This window comes from Schistocerca cancellata, chromosome 8, assembly GCF_023864275.1.
Source record: "Schistocerca cancellata isolate TAMUIC-IGC-003103 chromosome 8, iqSchCanc2.1, whole genome shotgun sequence".
In the NCBI taxonomy this organism is placed as follows: Eukaryota; Metazoa; Arthropoda; class Insecta; order Orthoptera; family Acrididae; genus Schistocerca; species Schistocerca cancellata.
This window is the reverse complement of record NC_064633.1, coordinates 24,683,049-24,707,159: the sequence shown is the minus strand read 5'-3', so window position 1 is coordinate 24,707,159 and position 24,111 is coordinate 24,683,049. Positions and strand designations below refer to the sequence as shown.

Here is a 24,111-nt window from a genome sequence, read left to right as displayed (position 1 = left end):
AAAGGAGTGTCCTCTTTTAACTACTTGGGAGCCCTAATAACAAATGATAATAGTATTGGAAAGGCTATAAGGGAAAAAATACAAGCAGGAAACAGAGCTTACTTTGTAAATAAGCAACTTTTCAAAAATAGCCTTGTTACAAGAAAAACAAAACTGCTAATATATAATTCCCTAGTCTGCCCAGTTGTCACATACGGGTCATAAGTATGGACGTTGACAGAACACGATAAAAATGCTCTAAGAACCATTGAGCAGAAAATACAACGCAAAATCTATGGGCCAATAACGGAGGAAGAAGGCTGCAGAATACGCTACAATGTCGAATTACAAGAGTTAATAGAAGGCAGGGCCATAGTAAAATTTATGAAATTTGTGAAATCACATCGAATACGATGGCTAGAACACTTGGAGGGAATGGCGGAGGATAGAATTCCAAAGAACATAAAGGGCGTGATCCATTCAGCTAAGCGAAAAGGGAGACCTAGAAGAAGATGGATCTACGAGGTAATAATGGATATCAAGGTAATAATGGCTATATCACCCGTATGGGAGTCCGGGTGTGGAAAAGAGCAGCAAATAACCGAGAAGTATGGAGGAAGTATGTTGAAGAAGGCAAGGATCATCAATGGCTGTAGCGCTACTGAAGAAGAAGATTAGAAGTGGTAGATGCGTCGAGCACACCTAATGTTAGCGCGGTGGCCAACTGAAAGCTTACTATTTACTACGGGATACCTGTAGCACTTCTTTTCGGTCTGTCCAATACTACTTATACGTCTGAGTATTCCTTTCCATGGTGCGTTGTGTTTCCTACAGACTCTTCAGTTCAGTCACAAAGCTATGCTACATGGATAAAGCACCTCCGCGCTAGCGCCTATATCTGATGACAGAAGATAGAAAGGCACATTACGGAGCTAAAAAGGTAAACGACGAAGAGAAAAATTAAGCGTATTTTTAAAGAAGGAAATGACCCGTTCGGGGGAAACGTCGTGTAAAACTCGTGTCCTTTGTACACTACTGGCCATTAAATTTGCTACACCCAAAAAGAAATGCAGATGATAAACGGGTATTCATTGGACAAATATAGTAGAACTGACATGTGATTACATTTTCACGCAATTTGGGTGCATACATCCTGAGAAATAAGTACCCAGAACAACCACCTCTGGCCGTAATAACGGCCTTGATACGCCTGGGCATTGAGTGAAACAGAGCTTGGATGGCGTCTACAGGTACAGCTGCCCATGCAGCTTCAACACGATACCACAGTTCATCAAGAGTAGTGACTGGCGTATTGTGACAATCCAGTTGCTCGGCGACCATTGACCAGACATTTTCGATTGGGGAGAGATCTGGATAATGTGCTGGCTAGGGCAGCAGTCGAACTTTTCCTGTATCCAGAAAGGCCCGTACAGTACCTGCAACATGCGGTCGTGCATTTTCCTGCTGAAATGTAGGGTTTCGTAGGGATCGAATGAAGGGTAAAGCCACGGGTCGTAACACATCTGAAATGTAACGTCCACTGTTCAAAGTGCCGTCAATGCGTACAAGAGGTGGCCGAGACGTGTAACCAATGGCACCCCATACCATCACGCCGGGTGATACGACAGTATGGCGATGACGAATACACGCTTCCAATGTGCGTTCACCGCGATGTCGCCAAACACGAATGTGACCATCATGATGCTGTAAACAGAACCTGGATTCATCCGAAAAAATGTTTTGCCATTCGTGCACCCAGGTTCGCCGTTGAGTACACCATCGCAGCCGCTCCTGGTTGTGATGCAGCGTCAAGGGTAACCGCAGCCATGGTCTCCGAGCTGATAGTCCATGCTTGTGCAAACGTCGTCGAACTGCTCGTGCAGATGGTTGTCGTCTTGCAATCGTTCCCCATCTGTTGACTCAGGGATCGAGACGTGGCTGCACGACCCGTTACAGCCATGCGGATAAGATGCCTGCCATCTCGACTGCTAGTGATACGAGGCCGTTGGGATCCAGCACGGCGTTCCGTATTACCCTCCTGAACCCACTGATTCCGTATTCTGCAACAGTCATTGGATCTCGACCAACGCCAGCAGTAATGTCGCGATACGATAAAGCGCAATTACGATAGGCTACAATCCGGCCTTTACCAAAGTCGGAAACTTGATGGTACGCATTTCTCCTCCTTACACGAGGCATCACAACAACGTTTCACCAGGCAACGCCGGTCAACTGCTGTTTGTGTATGAGAAATCGGTTGGAAAGTTTCCTGATGTCGGCACGTTGTAGGTGTCGCCACCGGCACCAACCCTGTGTGAATGCTCTGAAAAGCTAATCCATTGCATATCACAGCATCATCTTCGGCTAAATTTCGCGACTGTAACATGTCACCTTGGTGATGTAGCAATTTTAATGGCCAGTAGTGTACTTTTGTTTTTCGGGAGACATGGCCATTTATACAGTTTTCCGTGCGATTGTATGAGCTGGATCACTTCTGTGCCGAAGTTTAGCACTGAGTGTGACAGTTGGGTTCCATTTCTCTTTTCGCAGCCCGGACTGATCGAGAAGTACGGCTACCCGCTGGAGCAGCACGAGGTGGTCAGCCAGAGCGGCTACGTCCTCACGCTGTTCCGCATCCCGCACGGCAAGAACTGCAGCGCCCCGGGGCAGCCCGTCCTCGTGCAGCACGGCTTCCTGGTGGACTCTGACTTGTGGCTTCTGCAGGAAGACCAGTCGCTACGTAAGAGCTCTGCCGGACCCCACTGGGCGCCGCATTCGCATCAGTTTTGTCAGTTTAAGAATAAAAACCACACGCAAAGTAACACGGACAACACGTTTCTGCGACGTTGCTTGGTGCCACGATACATTCCTTCGCGCTTGTCTGTCACTTTCAGGTTCTGTTGGCGCACATTCGATAACGAACGTGATATTCTGAACGCTTGAAAACGTACTGAACCGTGAATTTACTTCCAAAATTTTTTTCTAAAAGAATTTACTTACTTTACTAGCCATTCATCAAGAACATTAGCACACTTAATGATACTATGTGAGCGTGGAAGCAGTTGCCAATGGGCAACTGATCGACAAATTAATTTTTTTTCAGTAAATGGAAATTTTATTCCTGAAAGCCCTATTTTTTAAAAAAAAAACATCTAAAATGTTAATCAGAAAGCACCCTGTAAATGTTGTTGTTGTTGTTGTTGTTGTTGTTGTTGTTGTTGTTGTGGTCTTCAGTCCTGAGACTGGTTTGATGCAGCTCCCCATGCTACTCTATCCTATGCAAGCTACTTCATCTCCCAGTACCTACTACAATCTACGCCATTCTGAATCTGCTCTTGAACTGATTTTGTAGAAATTTTGAAAGTAGTACGTGAATGACATTTTATGTGGAAAAGCCTTATGTTACTAACAACGGGAGGCCACGACGTTGGGATCACGGGTTTACTTCAGACTTTGTACACCTTTAGTAGACCATTAACACAACGCAATGTGCACGTAGTAAGGTATACTCACCTGGCAATTCCGAGAAGGATGCCATATTCCTTGAATTCCGGAAAGCGTTTGACTCGGTGCCCCACTGCAGACTCTTAACTGGGGTAAGAGCATATGGGATTGTTTCTGAAATATGAGAGTGGCTCGGAGACTTCTTAAGTAATAGAATCCAGTACGTTGTCCTCGATGTGTTCATCGGAGGTGAGGGCATCATCTGGAGTGCCCCAGGGAAGTGTGGTATGTCCGCTGTTGTTTTCTATCTACATAGATGATGTTTTGGATAGGGTGGATGGCAATGTGCGGCTGTTTGCTGATGATGCTGTGGTGTACGGGAAGGTCTCGTCGTTGAGTGACCGTAGGAGGATTATGATGACGTGGACAGGATTTTTTATTGGTGTAAAGAATGGCAGCCAACTCTAAATATAGATAAATGTAAATTAATGCAGAGTAATAGGAAAAAGAATCTCGTAATGTTTGAATACTCCATTATTAGTATAGCGCTTGACACAGTCATGTCGATTAAATATTTGGGCGTAACATTGCATAGCGATATGAAGTGGGACAAGCATGTAATGGCAGTTGTGGGGAAGGCGGATAGTCGTCTTCAGTTCATTGGTAGAATTTTAGGAAGATGTGGTTCATCTGTAAAGGAGACCGCTTATGAAACACTAATACGACCTATTCTTGAGTACTGCTCGAGCTTTTGGGACCCCTATCAGGTCGGATTGAGGAAGGACATAGAAGCAATTCAGAGGCGGGCTGCTAGATTTGTTACTGGTAGGTTTGATCATCGCGCGAGTGTTACGGAAATGCTTCAGGAACTCGGGTGGGAGTCTCTGGAGGAAAAGAGGCGTTCTTTTCGTGAATCGCTACTGAGGAAGTCAGCATTTGAGGCTGACTGCAGTACAATTTTACTTCCGCCAACTTATATTTCGCGGAAAGACCACAAAGATAAGATCAGGGCTCCTACAGAGGCATATAGGCAGTCATTTTTCCCTCGTTCTGTTCGGGAGTGGAACAGGGAGAGAAGATGGTAGTTGTGGTACGAGGTAACCTCCGCCACGCACCGTATGGTGGATTGCGGAGTATGTATGCAGATGTAGAAGTTTTACGTGTCTATTATATAACTGATGTATCTGTGCAATGTTATCCTTCGTAAGAACCCATTGTGGGCAAGCGGATGCAGGCACGGTAGCTCAGCGTGTTCGGTCAGAGCGGCAGCTGCCCTCTGTAATAAAAAAACCGAGTGAATGGATCAACGATGAACTTGAATGGGTGTCATAGTGCAACCACCCAAACAAATGCAACGAACAACAAGGAGAAAAATGAAATAAAAAAAAAGGCATTAGGTTTGCGGTGAGCAAGCGGGTCCAGGGTTCGAATCCCGCCGCCACTCCCTTTTTAATCTATTTTTTCATCACTGGTGACATTATTTAATTTATATGAAACTGAGAGGTAATGTAATGAAAAAACCCCCTTGAATTTTCATGAAGTTGTAGTGAATTTCATATGTTATTTGACCATTTACTGTTTGTAATTAAATTTACAAGCACGAGAGACAGGCTTGGAAAACCCAAGTCAAAACTCGATAAATAATGATGCGAATGACATTATTCACAATCAGTAATATGGTAAGTCACACTGCACCAGACGACATGAGTAATCTACAATTACTCGTAGGGTGTGCTCTCGATATCACACATTGCAGCATGGTATTTGCCATACGCATATGGAAAACATAAACTGAAACTTCATACAAACACACGTGTTTTTTTAATTGTACTGCCTCTCAAATGTCATAAAAATTAAATAATATGACCACTGATGGAAAAAATAAATTAAGTAAGTTTGGGCTTTATACACGTTCGTCTTATGAAGTTCGAACGCTAATTACTTTTTTTTTGTGGTTTTAGGGCGCACAACTTCAATGGTCATTAGCGCCCAGACTACGTTAGGAATGCACCGCGAGGCACAAGTTTAAAACAGCAACTAAAAGGGAAAACACGATAAAAGACAGACTGACAGGCATAGGATTAAAAAAAAAAAAACGCATAATCAAATGTCCTTAGAGAGGTTTGTCAAGTTGATAAAACGAAGAACGCGAGCAGCTGCTCGTGGGTCATCCGCTAAAATAGCATCTAGAGTACATGGCAGGCCAAGATCAAGACGCAGTGTGTTAAAATCCGGACAGGACGTTAAAATGTGGCGGACCGTCAGCAATTGCCCACATGGGCAGAACGGCGCCGGCGCAGCCGTCAGCAGATGGCGATGGCTGAACCGGCAGTGTCCAATTCGTAACCGGGCCAAAACGACCTCCTCCCGCCGAGAAGGGCGTGAGGAGGACGTCCAAGCCGCGGGAAGAGGTTTCAAGGCCCTAAGCTTGTTGTCCGTAAGTGCAGCCCAATCGGCATGCCACAGCGATAAAACGCGCTGACAAATGAACCTGCTACCATCTGACGAAGGTACACAACAAGAAGCTGTCCGAGGCTGGAGGACCGCAGCCTTGGCCGCGGCATCTGCAGCTTCGTTCCCAGGGATACCGACATGGCCAGGAACCCACATAAAGCTAACCGGAGAACCGTCGTCCACCAGCTGCTGAAGAGAGCGTTGGATCCGGTGCACGAAAGGGTGAACAGGATACGGATCACTGAGGCTCTGGATGGCGCTCAGGGAATCGGAGCAGATGACATAAGCAGAATTTCGGTGGCGGCAGATGTAAAGAACAGCCTGGTAGAGGGCAAAGAGCTCAGCTGTGAAGACTGAACAATGGCCATGGAGCCGGTATTTGAAACTTTGTGCCCCGACAATAAAAGAACACCCGACCCCGTCATTGGTCTTACAGCCATCTGTATAAATGAAGGTCATATTAATTAACTTCGAACGAAGTTCGACAAAACGGGAATGGTATACCGAACCGGGGGTAACCTCCTTTGGGAGCGAGCTGAGGTCAAGATGAACGCGAACCTGAGCCAGGAGCCAAGGTGGCGTGTGGCTCTCGCCCACTCTAAAGGTTGCAGGGAGTGAAAAATCAAGGTGTTGAAGGAGGCGACGAAAGCGAACTCCAGGGGGTAGCAGGGCAGAGACATACAACCCGTATTGACGGTCGAGAGAGTCGTCAAGAAAGGGACGATAAGACGGGTGGTCGGGCATTGACAGTAGCCGACAGGCATACCGACAAAGCAGTATATCACGCCGGTAGGTGAGTGGCAATTCACCAGCTTCAGCATGAAGACTCTCGACGGGACTAGTATAAAACGCTCCGATCGCAAGACGTAAACCCCGATGTTGTATGGAGTTGAGGCGGCGTAAGATGGATGGCCGTGCAGAGGAGTATACGAAGCTCCCATAATCCAGCTTGGAGCGGACGATCGACCGATATAGGCGAAGTAGGACGGTTCGATCCGCTCCCCACGACATACCACTGAGAACAGGGAGGACATTTAGAGAACGGGTACAACGGGCAGCCAAATATGACACATGTGGAGACCAGCTAAGTTTCCTGTCAAATGTAAGACCTAAAAATTTTGTTGTCTCCACGAATGGGAGAGCAACGGGACCGAGTCGTAAGGACGGTGGGAGAAACTCTTTGTAGCGCCAGAAGTTAATACAGACCGTCTTCTCGGCAGAAAAACGGAAGCCATTGGCGACACTCCAGGAGTAAAGACGGTCATGAGAACACTGAAGACAGCGCTCCAGGAAACATGTACGCTGCGCGCTGCAATAGATCGTAAAATCGTCCACGAAAAGGGAGCCTGATACAACAGCTGGGAGGCAATCCATTATTGGATTGATCGCTATGGCGAAGAGAGCGACGCTCAAAACTGAGCCCTGTGGCACCCCATTCTCCTGGCGAAAGGTGTCTGACAGAACCCACACGTACCCTGAACTGTCGATCCATTAAAAAGGAACGAATAAAAAGAGGGAGGCGACCGCGAAGGCCCCATGTATGCATGGTGCGGAGAATGCCCGCCCTCCCACAGGTGTCGTAAGCCTTCTCCAAATCAAAGAACACAGCCGCGGTCGGGCGCTCCCGCAAGAAGTTATTCATAATGAAGGTCGAAAAGGTAACCAGATGGCCAACAGCAGAGCGGCGCCTACGAAATCCACATTGTACATTGGTACGTAGGCGTCGAGATTAGACACAGCTGGTAAGCGAGATGGAAGGCAAGTGCTTGTCCTTCCCCGGCTTAGGAATCGGGACAACAATAGACTCGCGCCAGCATGCGGGAACATGTCGCTCAAACCAGATGCGATTATAAGTACGAAGAAGGAAACCTTTACCCGCAGGAGAAAGAGTCTTCAGCATCTGAATATGAATAGAATCAGGCTCTGGAGATGTTGACCGTGACCGGGCAAGTGCGTTTTCGAGTTCCCGCATGGTGAATGGGGCATTATAACTTTCACGATTCGAGGAGCGGAAGTTAGGTGGCCTAGCCTCCTCTACCTGTTTTCGGGGGAGGAAGGCAGGGTGGTAATGAGCGGAGGTCGAAACCTCTGCAAAAAAGCGGCCGAAGGCATTGGAGACATCCTCAGGGGCCACAAGGACGTCATTCGCGACCGTCAAGCCAGAAACTGGTGAGTGGACCTTAGTGCCAGATAGCCGGCGCAGGCTACCCCAGACAACAGAAGAAGGAGTAGAGCTGTTGAAGTTGCTTGTGAAAGCAGCCCAGCTGGCTTTCTTGCTTTCTTTAATAATACGACGACACTGAGCACGTAAACGTTTATAATTAATACAATTCGCCACTGTAGGGTGGCGTTTAAAGGTGCGTAAAGCACGTCGACGAGCACGTAAAGCGTCTCTACATGCTGCGGTCCACCAGGGGACCGGTACGCGACATGGAGAAGAAGTAGGGTGAGGGATGGAATATTCAGCAGCAGTGAGAATGACTTCCGTGAGGTGTGCGACCTGACGATCGCAGCTTGTGAAGGTTTGATCCTGAAAGGTCGCCCTGGAAGAGAAGAGCCCCCAGTCTGCTTTGTAGATGTTCCAACTAGATGAGCACGGAGAGGGGGTATGCTGCAGGAGATGGATAACACACGGGAAGTGGTCGCTCGAATAGGTATCAGAAAGTGCATACCACTCAAACGGGCGTGCAAGTTGGGTAGTAAATATAGAGAGGTCTAAATGGGAATAGGTGTGAGATGTGTCCGAAAGAAAAGCAGGGGCGCCGGTATTGAGGCAGACAAGATTGAGCTGGTTGAAAAGGTCTGCTAACAGGGAGCCCCTCGGGCAGGATGCTGGAGAGCCCCAAAGGGGATGGTGGGCATTGAAGTCTCCAGTTAACAAAAATGGTGCAGGTAGCTGAGCAATAATTTGCATCATGTCTGCCCTGGTAACGGCCGACGACGATGGAGTGTAAACGGTACAAATAGAAAATGGAAAAGTGGGGAGAGTAATTCGGATGGCAACTGCCTGCAGGCCGGTGTGCAATGTGATGGGATCGTAGTAAATATCATCCCGGACCAGCAAAATAACCCCTCCATGAGCCGGAATACCTACCACAGGGGGTAGGTCAAAACGCGCAGAGGTGTAGTGTGCCAAGGCAATTTGATCGCATGGGCGTAGCTTCGTTTCCTGGAGGGCTACGACGAGCGGACGGTGCAAGCGGAGTAGCAACTTCAAATCCTCTCGGTTGGAGCGAATGCTGCGAATATTCCAGTGAATAAGTGCCATTGTAAGAAAAGGAAGATGAAAAAAGGGGTCACCTCGAAGGCCGCTGAGGGCATGGCTTCGAGCGAGCACCGCCGCCGCTATCAGTAGGCGGACAGTCATCGTCCATTGGTTCTATAGGTTCATCGGCCATCTTGGTAAGATGGCCGGGAGGGGGAGCTTCCTCCGCCGGTGAACGGCCAGATGTTCGGCTACCAGCGGTGCGGCCAGGCGAAACGGATGATTGCCTGGGGTGGCAACCGCTGGGTGGCGCAGGAGAAGAAATGCTCCGTGGCGGAGAAGAAGAACTGTGCTTCCTATGAGCCTTCTTGGAAGGTCGTTTTGTGGATGTACTGGTCGATGGCTGGGAGGTCGAGGTACGGAGGAAGTCTGCACGGGACGGGTCCTTCTTGAAGGCCTGTGCATCTGACTTCTGGGTCTACGTCTTGGCAGAAGCTGATGGGAGTACTTGTGTCTGTGGGGTGACGGAAGGAAGAGGAGACGTCGACCGCGCGATCTTAGCACTGGCCGAACGGACGACCGTGGAGCTGAAGGTCAGATCGCATGTCTGGGTTGCCACCTCCCTGGTAGTCCGAGGAGAGGCGAGGACAGTACTGTATTTCCTCTCTGGGAGCAGCGTGGGCTTCCTACTAGCAAATAGCTTGCGAGCAGCCGAGGTGGACACTTTCTCTTTGACCCGAATTTCTTGGATACAGCGTTCTTCCTTATAGATGGGACAGTCGCGGGAGGACGCTGCATGGTCACCCTGACAGTTCACACAACGAGGAGACGGAGGTGGACAGTCACCCTCATGGGCATCCCTGTCACAAGTGACACATTTAGCCACATTGGAACAAGACTGGCGATTGTGATTAAAACGCTGACACTGGTAGCAGCGCGTAGGTGTCGGGACATAGGGGCGAACGGAAATAACCTCGTAGCCCGCTTTGATGCGCGATGGCAGCTGAACACTATCAAAGGTCAAGAAAAGTGTCCAGGTCGGTACAAGGTCGTTGTTGACCTTTTTCAGGACCCTATGGACAGCCGCCACGCCCTGCTCAGTGAGGAAAGACTGAATCTCCTCGTCAGTCAATCCGTCGAGTGATCTAGTATAGAGCACACCACGAGACGAATTCAAAGTTCGGTGAGCCTCCACCCGGACAGGGAACGTGTACAGGAGTGTGGCTCGAAGCAGTTTCTGTGCCTGAAAGTCGCTCTCAGTTTCTTGTAACAAGGTAACATTACGCAACCTGGTACAAGACTTAACAGTTCCGGCTATGGCATCTACGCCCTTCTGGATAACGAAAGAGGTGACAGAGGAAAAATCCTTTCCGTCCTCAGATAGAGAAACGACGAGGAACTGTGGGGCAGGCGGTAGTACTTTTGTCACTGGTGGCTGGTCAAGTTTCCGTTTGTGGGCAGAAGTCGAGAGAGAAGAAGAAGAGAAATCCATTGCGGAGGAATCCCCCATGATTGCCATCGTCTCCGATGGCGCGCTCCTTCCTTATGGGGACCCTCTCAGAGGGCACTCCCGCCTTAGGTGAATGTTTACACCTCAGGTCACACCTCCCGAGAAACAGACGGAGGGACCAATCGGCATGGTCAGAAGGTATCGGCTCAGGCAATCAGCCCTCCCTGGGCCTGGCCTTTACCAGGGGGTACGTGCGTGCCTTACTTGTCTACCCAGGGCGTGGAATTATGCGTTACCCCATCACCGGCTACGCGTGGGAACATGTGGGACGGCCTTCAGGCGCGCACAGGGAGGAAGGAAGAAGAGGAAAAAGAAGAGAGAGAGGACAGACTGTCTCAAACGCCGAGGCGGAGACCAGAGAAGGCAAGGAGAAGAAGGTAAGGAGAAGGAGAAGAAGGCAAGGAGAAAAAGGCAAGCGAAAGAGTAAGGAAGAACAAAGAAAGGAACCAACCAAAGAAAGGAAGAAAGAGAAGAAGTGAAAAACCAAAATGACCACAAATATAGGTCGTGGAACCGTCCGTCTCCGGACGCAGGCGCTGACTACCCCCTTGAGGGGGAGGGACTCCTTTTAGTCGCCTCTTACGACAGGCAGGAATACCTCGGGCCTATTCTAACCCCCGGACCCGCAGGGGGGGGGGGGCTAATTACTTAACCACCACGAACTCTGACGACTGGCACCAACGCACATACACATAAGCCACATAACAGACACGTAAAACTTCTCTTACGATTTTCTCGGAATTGCCACAGCAGTGCAGCTTACTTCTTGCAAATTATGTTGTTTTAATGGCCTATTGAAGGCGTACAAAGTTTGAAGTAAATCTGTGATCCCAGCGTTGTGGTCTACCCTTGTAAGTTGTAGTGTCCAAAGGTTCACGTTTTTAATGGCTTTAGGAGACATACGAAACCAAAAATAATAGCTTTATTCGCAGCGCATTTTTTCCGACTACTTCGCCTCAACTTATGTAACATTGTAACCTCATGTTGAAAATTAAGCTCATTGTTTTGCGGGGGCTTAAAGCAGGTTTTTTTCGGACGAGGCTCGTTTTTAAACTTTAATAGAAAATGGTGTTTGAAAAAGAAGTGTGTAATATAGACTGTCCTCACCTTTTCACAAAAATCGCGACATTTGCCATGACTTTCTAGATTATTGAAAGTAGAAGATGAATGAAATTTTTTATTGCAAATCCTTGTCCTACTCGCGTTCAGCATGGGTTTACTCCCAAATTTTACGTTGTTTTCAGGCCGCGATTTTTGCGCCCAAGTTTGATTCGAATTATCTTGTTTTGTTAGTCCACGTTGGATAAAAAAATTAACTTTTTTAACCGTAGTCTTTCTAACGAGCTCATTTTGAAAAGCTTTATAGGATACAGCCTTTTTGCAAAATCAGGTCGAAAATATCTGATTTTTACCTTTTTACAAAATTTTCAACTTTGCCCTTAATTCAGTATTGGGAAGTGGTTCATAAATGAAACTTTATATTTGAGACCCGCGTGTTGTTGTGATACTACATGCCATGTTTCGCCATCATTACATCTTCAGCCATGAGATATAAGAAGGAAAACTTTGAAATATTTTCGGGCGCCGATCTTTTCGGGTGACTTGGTGTGAAAATTTCACGCTGAATATGTCTCAAAAATTCTTTTCAATGTTATTCTTTAGAGAACGCGTCAAGTTATAAAGGATGAAAAAAATTTAATTTCTTCCAACAAAATATTCCTCGAGATATATCAGCCCAACTTCACCATAAATTCACACTCTCACCTCGCAATGTCGCGCGTGGAGTGAAAGTGTCTATCTCAGCCAGTATTGTTTCGACGAACGTTAAACATGTGCGAATGTTCAAATAAAATTTTGTCGACATCGTTGACGGTCGAGCAGGAAAATGTTCCGAAATCATGCGATTTCACATGGAACGACGCCAGGTTGAACTTCCTCTGCGTAGGATTATGTGCCATTTGAAAGGTGCTTCCAACATAATATCAACGACGTGACGTGTACGGTGCTTGATTTAAATAGTATCAAGATAACAGCAGCGCAAAACATTGGCCCGCCGTCAGGTGAAGAGGTTCCATAAACGTCTCCCCTGTTACACCAAACGTAAGCAGACACCTAGCTCAAGTATGACTCTTGAGTTCACTTGTGCACATGATGTGTTCTGCTGTTGTAGCAATCAGCTAACTTGCTCGTAAAGCTATTAAGACATTCACAACATAAACGATATTCACTTTTTCGACTGTCGTGTATGTCGGATGCCGACAAAGTATTAGAGCAGAGGTGTGGTTGTATGCTGAAGTGTGTTCACTATCTGTCTTTGAAAACGTTATAAAAAGAATTTCTAGAAGTGTGGGGTAAAGTACTTCAAGTAGAAAGAAGAGCAACAGACGAAAGAAAAGAAAGTAACATGTTACCAGCATCAACACAGTGAAAATATCACTAAGAGGCATCTCGGAAGTACAAGGGGCATCAACCAACCGAATGTTCTGCGAACAGTGCCTACCACTACATTACATGCTCTACACATTTCGCTGCTTCTAGAGTTTCATAACAATGGCTTCCAAAACTGGTTACAATTCTCCGATGTTATCTACGAAAACTACACTATTGGCCATTAAAATTGCTACACAAAGAAAAAATGCATATGATAAACGGGTATTCATTGGACAAATATATTATACTAGAACTGACATGTGATTACATTTTCACGCAATTTGGGTGCATAGATCTTGAGAAAACACCACCCAAAACAACCACCTCTGACCGTAATAACGGCCTTGATACGCCTGGGCATTGAGTCAAACAGAGCTTGGATGGCGTGTACAGGTACAGCTGCCCATGCACCTTCAACACGATACCACAGTTCACCAAGAGTAGTGACTGGCGTATTGTGACGAGCCAGTTTCTCGGCCACCATTGACCAGACGTTTTAATTGGTGAGAGATCTGGAGAATGTGCTGGCCAGGGCAGCAGTCGAACATTTTCTGTATCCGGAAAGGCCCATACAGGACCTGCAATATGCGGTCATCCATTATCCTGCTGAAATGTAGGATTCCGCAGGGATCGAATGAAGGGTAGAGCCACGGGTTGTAACACATCTGAAATGTAACGTCCACTGTTCAAAGTGCCGTCAATGCGAACAAGAGGTGACCGAGACGTGTAACCAATGGCACCCCATACTATCACGCCGGGTGATACGCCAATATGGCGATGACGAATACACGCTTCCAATGTGCGTTCACCGCGATGTCGTCAAACACGGATGCGACCATCATGATGCTGTAAACAGAACCTGGATTCATCCGAAAGAATGACGTTTTGCCAAACGTGCACCCAGGTTCGTCGTTGAGTACACCAACGCAGGCGCTCCTGTCTGTGATGCAGCGTCAAGGGTAACCTCAGCCATGTTCTCCGAGCAGATAGTCTATGCTACTGCAAACGTCGTCGAACTGTTCGTGCAGATGGTTGCTGTTGTGCAAACGTCCCCATCTGCTGACTCAGGGATCGAGACGTGGCTGCACGATCCGTTACAGCCATGCGGATAAGATGCCTGTCATCTCGACTACTAGTGATACGAGGCCGTAGGGATCCAGCTCGAAGTTCCGTATTACCCTCCTGAACCCATCGATTCCATATTCTGCTAACAGTCATTGGATCTCGACCAATGCGAGCAGCAATGTCGCGATACGATAAACCGCAATCGCGATGGGCTAGAATCCGACCTTTATCAAAGTCGGTAACGTGATGGTACGCATTTCTCATCCTTACACGAGGCATCACAAAGTTTCACTAGGCAACGCCGGTCAACTGCTGTTTGTGTATGAGAAATCGGTTGGAAACTTTCCTCATGTCAGCACGTTGTAGGTGTCGCCACCGGCGCCAACCTTGTGTGAATGCTCTGAAAGGCTAATCATTTGCATATCACAGTATCTTCATCCTGTCGGTTAAATTTCGCGTCTGTAGCACGTCGTCTTCGTGGTGTAGTAATTTTAATGGCCAGTAGTGTAGAAAGCGATACTTCATATCTGTGCAATATTTTTAAGAAGAATCATCGTTTATAAACAGTCAGCAAGTAAATCTTCGCAGTACGCATTAATCGTGAGTTGAAAGTCCACACTGACTCAAAGAAGTGGATGAAAACAACCCTCTTGGTCTATCAACGTTTGATGTGTGTTCATCAAGAACTGTACATTGGTCCCAATTATATTAATGGGAATGTAAATACTCTCAAGTATCTCCAGTTACTAAGATATGCTGCTGCGATCGTTACTGGACCTATGACAACCAGTGTGGTACAAACATGACGGATGTCCCTCCAATTCTGCTCATGTAATGACAGACCCTCCTAAGAGAACATTTAGGGACAATTGCAGCTGCCATTCAAGGAAACTCAAAATGGTCTGCACTCTCACCAAACTTAATACTTCTACACTTCCCGCTGTGGTGCAAAATAAAACAAGAGATCTTCAAGGAAACACTAGCGACTCCCGAAGAAACGCCTTACAACACGGGCTTGTGCTGCCGATGAAGAAATTCAACGCACAGTATTGTTTCTTCAGAATCACTTTTCAACGTGTAGCAATGCTTAACGTCATCATTTTCGGCACTTCGTATGGCAGCCGTGATAGGAAACTCAGGAAGTGTACTTGAGTTGCGTGTTTGCTTACACTTGGTATAATAGGGCAGATATTTGTGGAATCTCATCTTCTGACGGCGTGACAGTGGTTACGGCAGTTATATTGATACTACACTCCTGGAAATGGAAAAAAGAACACATTGACACCGGTGTGTCGGACCCACCATACTTGCTCCGGACACTGCGAGAGGGCTGTACAAGCAATGATTACACGCACGGCACAGCGGACACACCAGGAACCGCGGTGTTGGCCGTCGAATGGCGCTAGCTGCGCAGCATTTGTGCACCGCCGCCGTCAGTGTCAGCCAGTTTGCCGTGGCATACGGAGCTCCATCGCAGTCTTTAACACTGGTAGCATGCCGCGACAGCGTGGACGTGAACCGTATGTGCAGTTGACGGACTTTGAGCGAGGGCGTATAGTGGGCATGCGGGAGGCCGGGTGGACGTACCGCCGAATTGCTCAACACGTGGGGCGTAAGGTCTCCACAGTACATCGATGTTGTCGCCAGTGGTCGGCGGAAGGTGCACGTGCCCGTCGACCTGGGACCGGACCGCAGCGACGCACGGATGCACGCCAAGACCGTAGGATCCTACGCAGTGCCGTAGGGGACCGCACCGCCACTTCCCAGCAAATTAGGGACACTGTTGCTCCTGGGGTATCGGCGAGGACCATTCGCAACCGTCTCCATGAAGCTGGGCTACGGTCCCGCACACCGTTAGGCCGTCTTCCGCTCACGCCCCAACATCGTGCAGCCCGCCTCCAGTGGTGTCGCGACAGGCGTGAATGGAGGGACGAATGGAGACGTGTCGTCTTCAGCGATGAGAGTCGCTTCTGCCTTGGTGCCAATGATGGTCGTATGCGTGTTTGGCGCCGTGCAGGTGAGCGCCACAATCAGGACTGCATACGACCGAGGCACACAGGGCCAACACCCGGCATCATGGTGTGGGGAGCGATCTCCTACACTGACCGTACACCACTGGTGATCGTCGAGGGGACACTGAGTAGTGCACGGTACATCCAAACCGTCATCGAACCCATCGTTCTACCATTCCTAGACCGGCAAGGGAACTTGCTGTTCCAACAGGACAATGCACGTCCGCATGTATCCCGTGCCACCCAACGTGCTCTGGAAGGTGTAAGTCAACTACCCTGGCCAGTAAGATCTCCGGATCTGTCCCCCATTGAGCACGTTTGGGACTGGATGAAGCGTCGTCTCACGCGGTCTGCACGTCCAGCACGAACGATGGTCCAACTGAGGCGCCAGGTGGAAATGGCATGGCAAGCCGTTCCACAGGACTACATCCAGCATCTCTACGATCGTCTCCATGGGAGAATAGCAGCCTGCATTGCTGCGAAAGGTGGATATACACTGTACTAGTGCCGACATTGTGCATGCTCTGTTGCCTGTGTCTATGTGCCTGTGGTTCTGTCAGTGTGATCATGTGATGTATCTGACCCCAGGAATGTGTCAATAAAGTTTCCCCTTCCTGCGGCAATGAATTCACGGTGTTCTTATTTCAATTTCCAGGAGTGTATTTGATTAAACTGCATACATGTCATGTAGTTCATATTGTCTTAGCAGCTTCTTTCGAATGCACAGAAAAAGTACATACTGTAATTTCATTAAAAAAAAAAGTGGTGTCGTAATTTGTCGACTATCGCATGTAGCATTTATCGTATACGAGTAAAGTCAGGAAATACGCCTTATGGTCCACTATCACTTGGTGAAAACAGCAGTCCGATACTGAGAAGCAGATTCTGCTATAGTGGAAGAACCGAAAAAAGTACTGAAAATAGACGTCAACCTACATCATGACTGTGTCATTTGTACTGTTATACAATACATACCATGTTTATCGCTAGCGGAATCTCCCGTTAAGTTTTACAGATATATTGAATCATTTACATCACTGGGAAATTAAACGAGTTGTCACGAAACTTAAATCTTTTGGTAAAAGAATATTGTCCATATAGGATTTTGACGCGTGACCTGAGTAGCCACGAAAAAAGATTGTCTGTCTTAGCGCTCTGTATTGGGCACACAAAAAGTATATTACTAATGTACTCCATTTCTCTATATCCACAATAACGGATATCCGTTCTACGAAATTTGCGTACCTATTTTAGAAGAGTCGGGGTTAAACCATAGATGTGAAGCTGTTGCCTATTAGAATCTTATTACACAGTCCTCTCGTGAACCACTGTGTTGGGTTCCGAACAATTCCGTTTACTAATCTTGATTTCGTCGTGTTCTTTGTTAGCTTTTGTACATATCCAATATATCTGATCGTGCTGAGTCTTTGACGTACCATTTTCCTCGTAATTTTGTCAGTGTTGACCACAAATTCACTGTCGTTAAGGCTGCAGTAGGATTTTACTCGCTCGATGGTGATAGTTATGCACATATTTTTAGTTTTTATCCATCCTCGGCAGCTGTAGTTGTATACACTGAAATAATCTGCAACCAGTTGGGTAAAAGAAATTTAATTTCTTAACCCTTTTCGGGCACTTAGTCCCCTTCTTCAGAAGTTTATACCTGTCGCATTATCTGCGTCAGCAATAACATGTATACAGCAGAATTCCGTGATCCTAAAAAAATGCATGAGCACTAAGTAATGCAGTACTGAATCTATTAATAAAATAAGAGCTCGTAGATGCTTGCATGTGGTTCATAGTGCCTGTACGAAAATGTACGTACCCTGCAAGCCGACAGTGTGTTCACTTCATACATTAAAGAACTATGAAGCCATATGCAAGTGTGAATACAACGCTATTATTTTCTCAGCAGACTCCCCAACAGACTTTACAGCTGTTATTATGATAATCAGCTCTGGATTCGACGTTGTTCCATTTAATTTTGTAATTACTTTTCACACCATACAGGCACACTGGCATAGCGGCTCACTTTTAACAACAGTGATTCGGGAAGTTTCCTCCAGTTTAAATACAACTTCTCTCGCCTTTTTGCGTCGTCGCAGGTGCTACTATCTGTCTGTGACGTGACACGGTGGTCGGTTATCAGTTATCGCCGGTGTTTTCCTTGACAGCTCTAGCTTTTACTGCTAGCTTCACATTCACCTTGGCTCTCACTTTCGCCGTTGACATTTCACGACCGGCCATAGACCACTGTCAATGTCAGGGGAAGGCTCTGGTTTAACGCCCAACCTAGAACGAGTTCATTTGTGGTGGAGCACAGGCACGGATTGGGAACGCTAGAGAATGTAATCAGTCGTGTCTTCTTCAAAGGAACCATCAAGTTATTTGCCTGGGCCTGGACGTCGTGGCCTGCAATTTTTACTGGTATTTTGAAATCTAATGACTGAAGAACTTCAATACATAATGGAATAAAACTTTAACCAAATAATTAGTATATTGTGACTTCCATGCGAAACAAACTTAAAAACTGTGGAACATATGGTGGAGTGAATATTCATATCTGTGTTACACGCTGAATTAAGTGTTATTTTTATTTTAGGTACACTGTACTTCCAAACTTTTAAAAAACAAAAGGTAAAAACAATTTTTTTTCCTTCAATTATTAACTTGTTGAAACAGCAAACCAGGAATATTTACCAATTTGATATTTTGTGTTTTTTCCTCTCCTAATAATTTAAGGATGTATAACATGCTCAGGCTTAAAATATTTAATATATTGTTGAATAATATGGTTTACTGTGTAAGTAAGCACGCTACTATTATTCCATGCAAAATTTCATTTTCGTAGGCTTAATGCTGGATGAGATAAAGGTGCCTAAGCATGCAAAAACTTTGGTTACGAGAAACTGAAACGACACATTTGTATGTCATTTTCTTTCCAATGGTAACATGTCAAAACATTCCAGCACCATAATCTTGTTGATTCTGAATGCGCTTCTTCATTTTACTTTCTTTTCTTTGTTATATTCGCCTTCTCTTTCATGCTTTCAGCAGCTTTTTAAGTTTCAGTTACAAAAATTGCCTATCCACTCGTAGCAGCGCGCTTTTCCTGTTGTCACCAGTTTTTATGCCTAGTCTGCTCATGGTTTTACCCGCTTGTTACCCCATCATGAACACATATTATAGCGTCCATCATACCAATCTAAACAGCTGACATGCCGACAAACACAGTGTTTGGCAAGTGCTCCCAAATGCAACTACTGAATCTTTCATTCGGATTCTGTTTTTTGCCATGTTAACATTTTTTCATGAGTTTAGAATCTGAACGATCACTACTATTGGATTTAGTTCTACCATAACAGTTTCTGGCAACGGGTGTGCGTGTGCATGTTTCTGTCCAGTTCCTTCACTCCTATTATACTTGCAGCATGCGTTTTCCTTTGGACAGAGGCCGTGCTGTGGGTGATCATCAGAGGATGTTCTGTGAAACAGAGTTGACCAAACTGCTTTTGCCATCTCAGTGTCATTTTCGTTGTTTCTCCTGATGGATTGACCATCAGGTTATTTTTATTCGTTATTTGGTGAGTCTGCCTTTGTCTACCAACTAACTTGCCATCAGACTTCCTGTTATGTACTTCCAGAGTTTCCTATGTCTTCCCCCCATTCTCTCCTCACATGTCCTACACATTCCACCATTCTAATCTAAGTTTCACCATCTCGTTTTAGGAGCCAGAACACTACTGGAGCTTTAGAATCGTAGTGAGTGTGTTGCACACCAGGTCTAGCAATTGACCTACTAAAAATAGACACTGCCCTTGCTTTCAACATTGCCACTGAAACCTTCAAAGTTTTTGTCACATTTGTTTTCAGTTACGTTATTGGTAAAACCTTGGCAGCGTTTTGTGACATTCACAGTCCAGCACCTTGCCTCTATCTAAAGAGGTAACTGTGACAAATCTATTCGACGATGTATGACCAATATCCTGCCAGGAACCACCCAATGCAGCTACAGTATCAGTAGATTGACAAATATCTACGGTTTCTTTCGCTGCCCTCTGCATGGATGCCTCACTGACTTCTGTTAGGGCATTATGCAAACGTTCGTAACACCCCTCAAATTAGACACGCGGTGGTGAGATGTCCTCATAGCACAGAACATCTGGACTTTTTTTCCCTTTACATCACCTCATGGTATAAGCAAGGCGACTATTCACTTCACTATATTTCTCTGCATGTTACGGGAGATGTCATAGTACATTTCGTTACTTTATACATTTGAAATTCCACAAAAATTTTGCTGACTAGATCTCTCTTACTTATGTCCTCACTAAATTTAAGAAGTTTTTCAGTATTACATCATTTACATTTAGCAACAGAGAACAGTAGTTCGACAAACTTCCACTTATTAATGAAAATGTAACAGATTTCCCCTATTTCCGACACCAACAACTTGTTCATTTTTGGTAAGGTGTTTCAATTTGCGAAACACTACCTGGCGAACTTTCAGGCCAAATCTCACTTCGCTGCGGCCTAACAATATCTTCATTTTTACGAGTTTCGACAAGAAGCTTGTGTTGATTACTGAAAAGCTTAGGACTACAATTAAACGTCTTCATTTTTGGCATTTTACGATGTAAAATGTTTGAAAGACGCAGTTCAAAAAAACAAGTTTAACACTCGTACCCACACGAAAAACACAAGTAAACCCAAATGATCTACTTGTATTGACAGAAAGATCTATTGGAATAAACCCTTGCTCACAGTACAGTCGATATGTCCTTCAAGTATGCTACACAAACACGTTGCTATGGAAACAGAGGCGCAAAAATTAAACAACAAGACATCGTAGACAAAGTTTTGTTTGAAAGTAGTGTGACAGCTAGGCACTGACTTTTCGCATCTGCTTTAGAAAGCATTTAATCACGGTTATGATGAGGTATTATACGTTAAGAATTCGTGTATATTTTTAACATCAGGAAGAACCATAAAATTTTATTAAATAAAACAATTCCATGTCTTGGGCCCTCATGACGTCCAAGTCCCCTTAGGCGATTTATGAACACCAAGCAAAACGTAGATCTGGAGGGTTGCAAGGAGACGTGAACCTGTTTCATCTGAAATCTGAGTACAGTGACTTGTCACTGTTTGGTGCGGACAGTACCGGTGAAGGAGTAGAGCTTCAAAAGTAGCTGAGTTACACAACGTTACTCGAAACAGTCGTGCGTGGATTTCTTCAAAACACCATCTTCGCTTAACAAGAACTAGAGAAGAAAGAAGAGCGATGAGATATTGCTCGGTGGTCTCTTTGGCGCTGAACGCTCGCTCTGACACCAACGGGCATAAGAAACGTCCTCCCACTTCGTTACCAACAACTAGCAACAGTTTTAATTGACTCGTATTACCATTTACCTAGTCGGGCTTAATACATTACAAAATACTGTCATCCGAATGTCCGGCACTCTTTCCATTCAGTTCGTATAATCTGCTGTCGATTGCATTACGTTTTTGAATGGCCAATGCTACGAACGGTATCGATTCAGTAATCGAGTTGTACCCTTAAGTTAATTTCATTTTGCGCTATTCTCCAGCTCCGGGTGAGCCAACAGCGCGTTCGCATTCGTCCGGCCACCGCACTGGTACGCGTCATGCGTACTGACTGGCACAGTTTTGTGGCCGAAGCTTACATTCCCGTTCCTTTGGTTTTCCGCCTCCCCCGATCAACCACACGCCCGTGTCGCATTTTTCTTTTACTCGCTGGTCCCTCCATGTAGTCTGCAGGAATGGCTAACCCACTAAGCGTTTGGCTGTCGAAATTAATAACGTACCTTACTTAGATGGAACAGTACCGTCACGGCGTAGTCACAGTTCGTTGCATTCACATGCGCAGTAACAAATGCCAAACAGATCGACTTCAGCCTCGGAGAGTATCGATCCACACACGTGCATTTATACTACGACTACACTACTACAGCAAATTGCGAAGAACCCCCGTGGTCGTGAGATTCTAAAAATAACATTATTAGCCCAGATTATCTTTTAAAAGATAAACTATTCTACTGTTATTGAAATACCAATCAGATAAGTTTATAATTCAGTCTTAAGCATCAGATGCACTGCATAAGGGTTCTCTGCGCATTAATGGGAGTAGGACGTCAAACGGGCCGACTTGGAGCAGGAGAGGTACCATAGGACATTTTAATTACCACTGTCTATACTTCTACAAATAAATTCACTGAACTTTGTCAGAATGATCAGGAGGGATTCAAGATTCACACTCATAGCAATGGAAGTTCAAAAGCAGAACAAAATTTTTTTTAAATGTGAAATTTGATCGTTTTTTTCACTTGCTATTGGCTGCATTTGTAGCTGTAGCTACACTTTCCTTCATAAGTAAGAGAGATTCTTCGGTGAATTTTGCACAGCATACAAACCATACTTACAGGTCTACGAACTCTTAGAATTTATTTAATTTATAAAAAAAATGAATGAGCCGTTACACTTGAAACTTCATGTTTAGAAAAAAACTCAAATTTTATAGTTAATTATCTCACGTTTTACCACAGTTTTTAATAGATTTGGAAAATTGTAGGGTTTTACATTAAGGAGTTTGTCTTTAATTAGCAGACTCTCTCTTACTTATGAAGAAAAGTGTATCTGTAGTAACAGATGCAGCCAATAGTAAGTAAAAAAAATTGAAATTTCACACGTAAAAAAGTTATTTTGTTATTTTTCTGAACTTCCATTACTATGAGTGAGAATCCTAAATCCCTCCTGGTTATGCTGAAAAAGTCTTATGAATTTATTTGTAAAAGTATAGAAAATGGAAATTAAAATGTTCTGTGGTGCCTCTTCTGTTCCAAGTCGGTCCGTTTGACGTCCAACCCCCCCCCCCCCCCCTCCCTTTAAATTGCTATTTCGAAGTTACTGATCTGTACATGCTATGGCGGGCGACGTCTTCTCGATGTCAGCAGCTGCAGCATAACTTGGAATCCTTAGCTTTACACTCCCACGTAACTTGCATACTAGTAGAGCGCTTTGACGTCGTTCCGGAAACGAAAAACGGTTTTGATATTCTTATATGGTATGGGAGTAGGGTGTGAGTTGGTAAAGAACTGTTTCAGTTTCTTGATTTCTTGTTTCTCTTGTACAGTTCACTATCAGTGCGGAAATAATATCTATTAATCGATAAGACGAAGCAAGCAGCACGTTGTTTTCATCAAAAATCTTCGTGTAACTGTTTGCCAAAAAACATGGTTTAAATGGTTCAAATGTCTCTGAGCACTATGGGACTTAACATCTGTGGTCATCAGTCCCCTAGAACTTAGAACTACTTAAACGTAACTAACATAAGGACATCACACACATCCATGCCCGAGGCAGGATTCGAACCTGCGACCGTAGCAGTCGCGCGGCTCCGGACTGAGCGCCTAGAACCGCGAGACCACCGCGGCCGGCCAAAAAACATGGCCGCGATGAAGTTTGCCTTTATCGTAGTAACCACTGAAGCTTTGTTCCCGCTAAGACAGTTCTGTCGATACACGAGTTAGTCTTCTGCACCTTCAAAAGCGCGCCACTTCGTTATTCGCATGATATGGACGGTGCTATGGACGCCGTGTAATCGAGTCACTATTGTCACGTTTCCCACACCATGTCAGTGCACAAACTCTCAAATTACAGTTTGATGTCCGCATTTCGCAATTTGCCACCAGGCTACGAAAGTTCACACCATTCCATGGTTGAGCGCGTATTTGCGAATTACGACCTTTACCATTTGTGCCTTGAAAATGACGTGTTAACCTGTCGAAATGTCAGCAGTTGTCGTAGACGTTATCTGGCTGTGGACATAATGATGTAATGTAAATAATAGATTTCAGCTATGAGTCGTCCTTTGGAATTTTTACTGGCAGATCTAGATTTCGGCTAGCAACTAGCCATTCTCAATGCACTGTAGACTGTGTACAAAGCCAGAGCAACCAGCATTACATGCATTGACCAAGAAAAAGGATAGT

General features: G+C 45.6%; 1 protein-coding gene across 1 annotated transcript in view; it reads left to right on the top strand.

Annotated features, from left to right (window-relative positions):
- LOC126094767 (lipase 3-like) overlaps positions 1-24,111 on the top strand; it is a 157,530-nt gene that overhangs the window by 26,362 nt on the left and 107,057 nt on the right. The window contains exon 2 of the mRNA XM_049909317.1: positions 2,530-2,719. Coding sequence (XP_049765274.1) covers positions 2,530-2,719 — 190 coding nt within the window. The remainder of the gene's footprint in view (positions 1-2,529; positions 2,720-24,111) is intronic.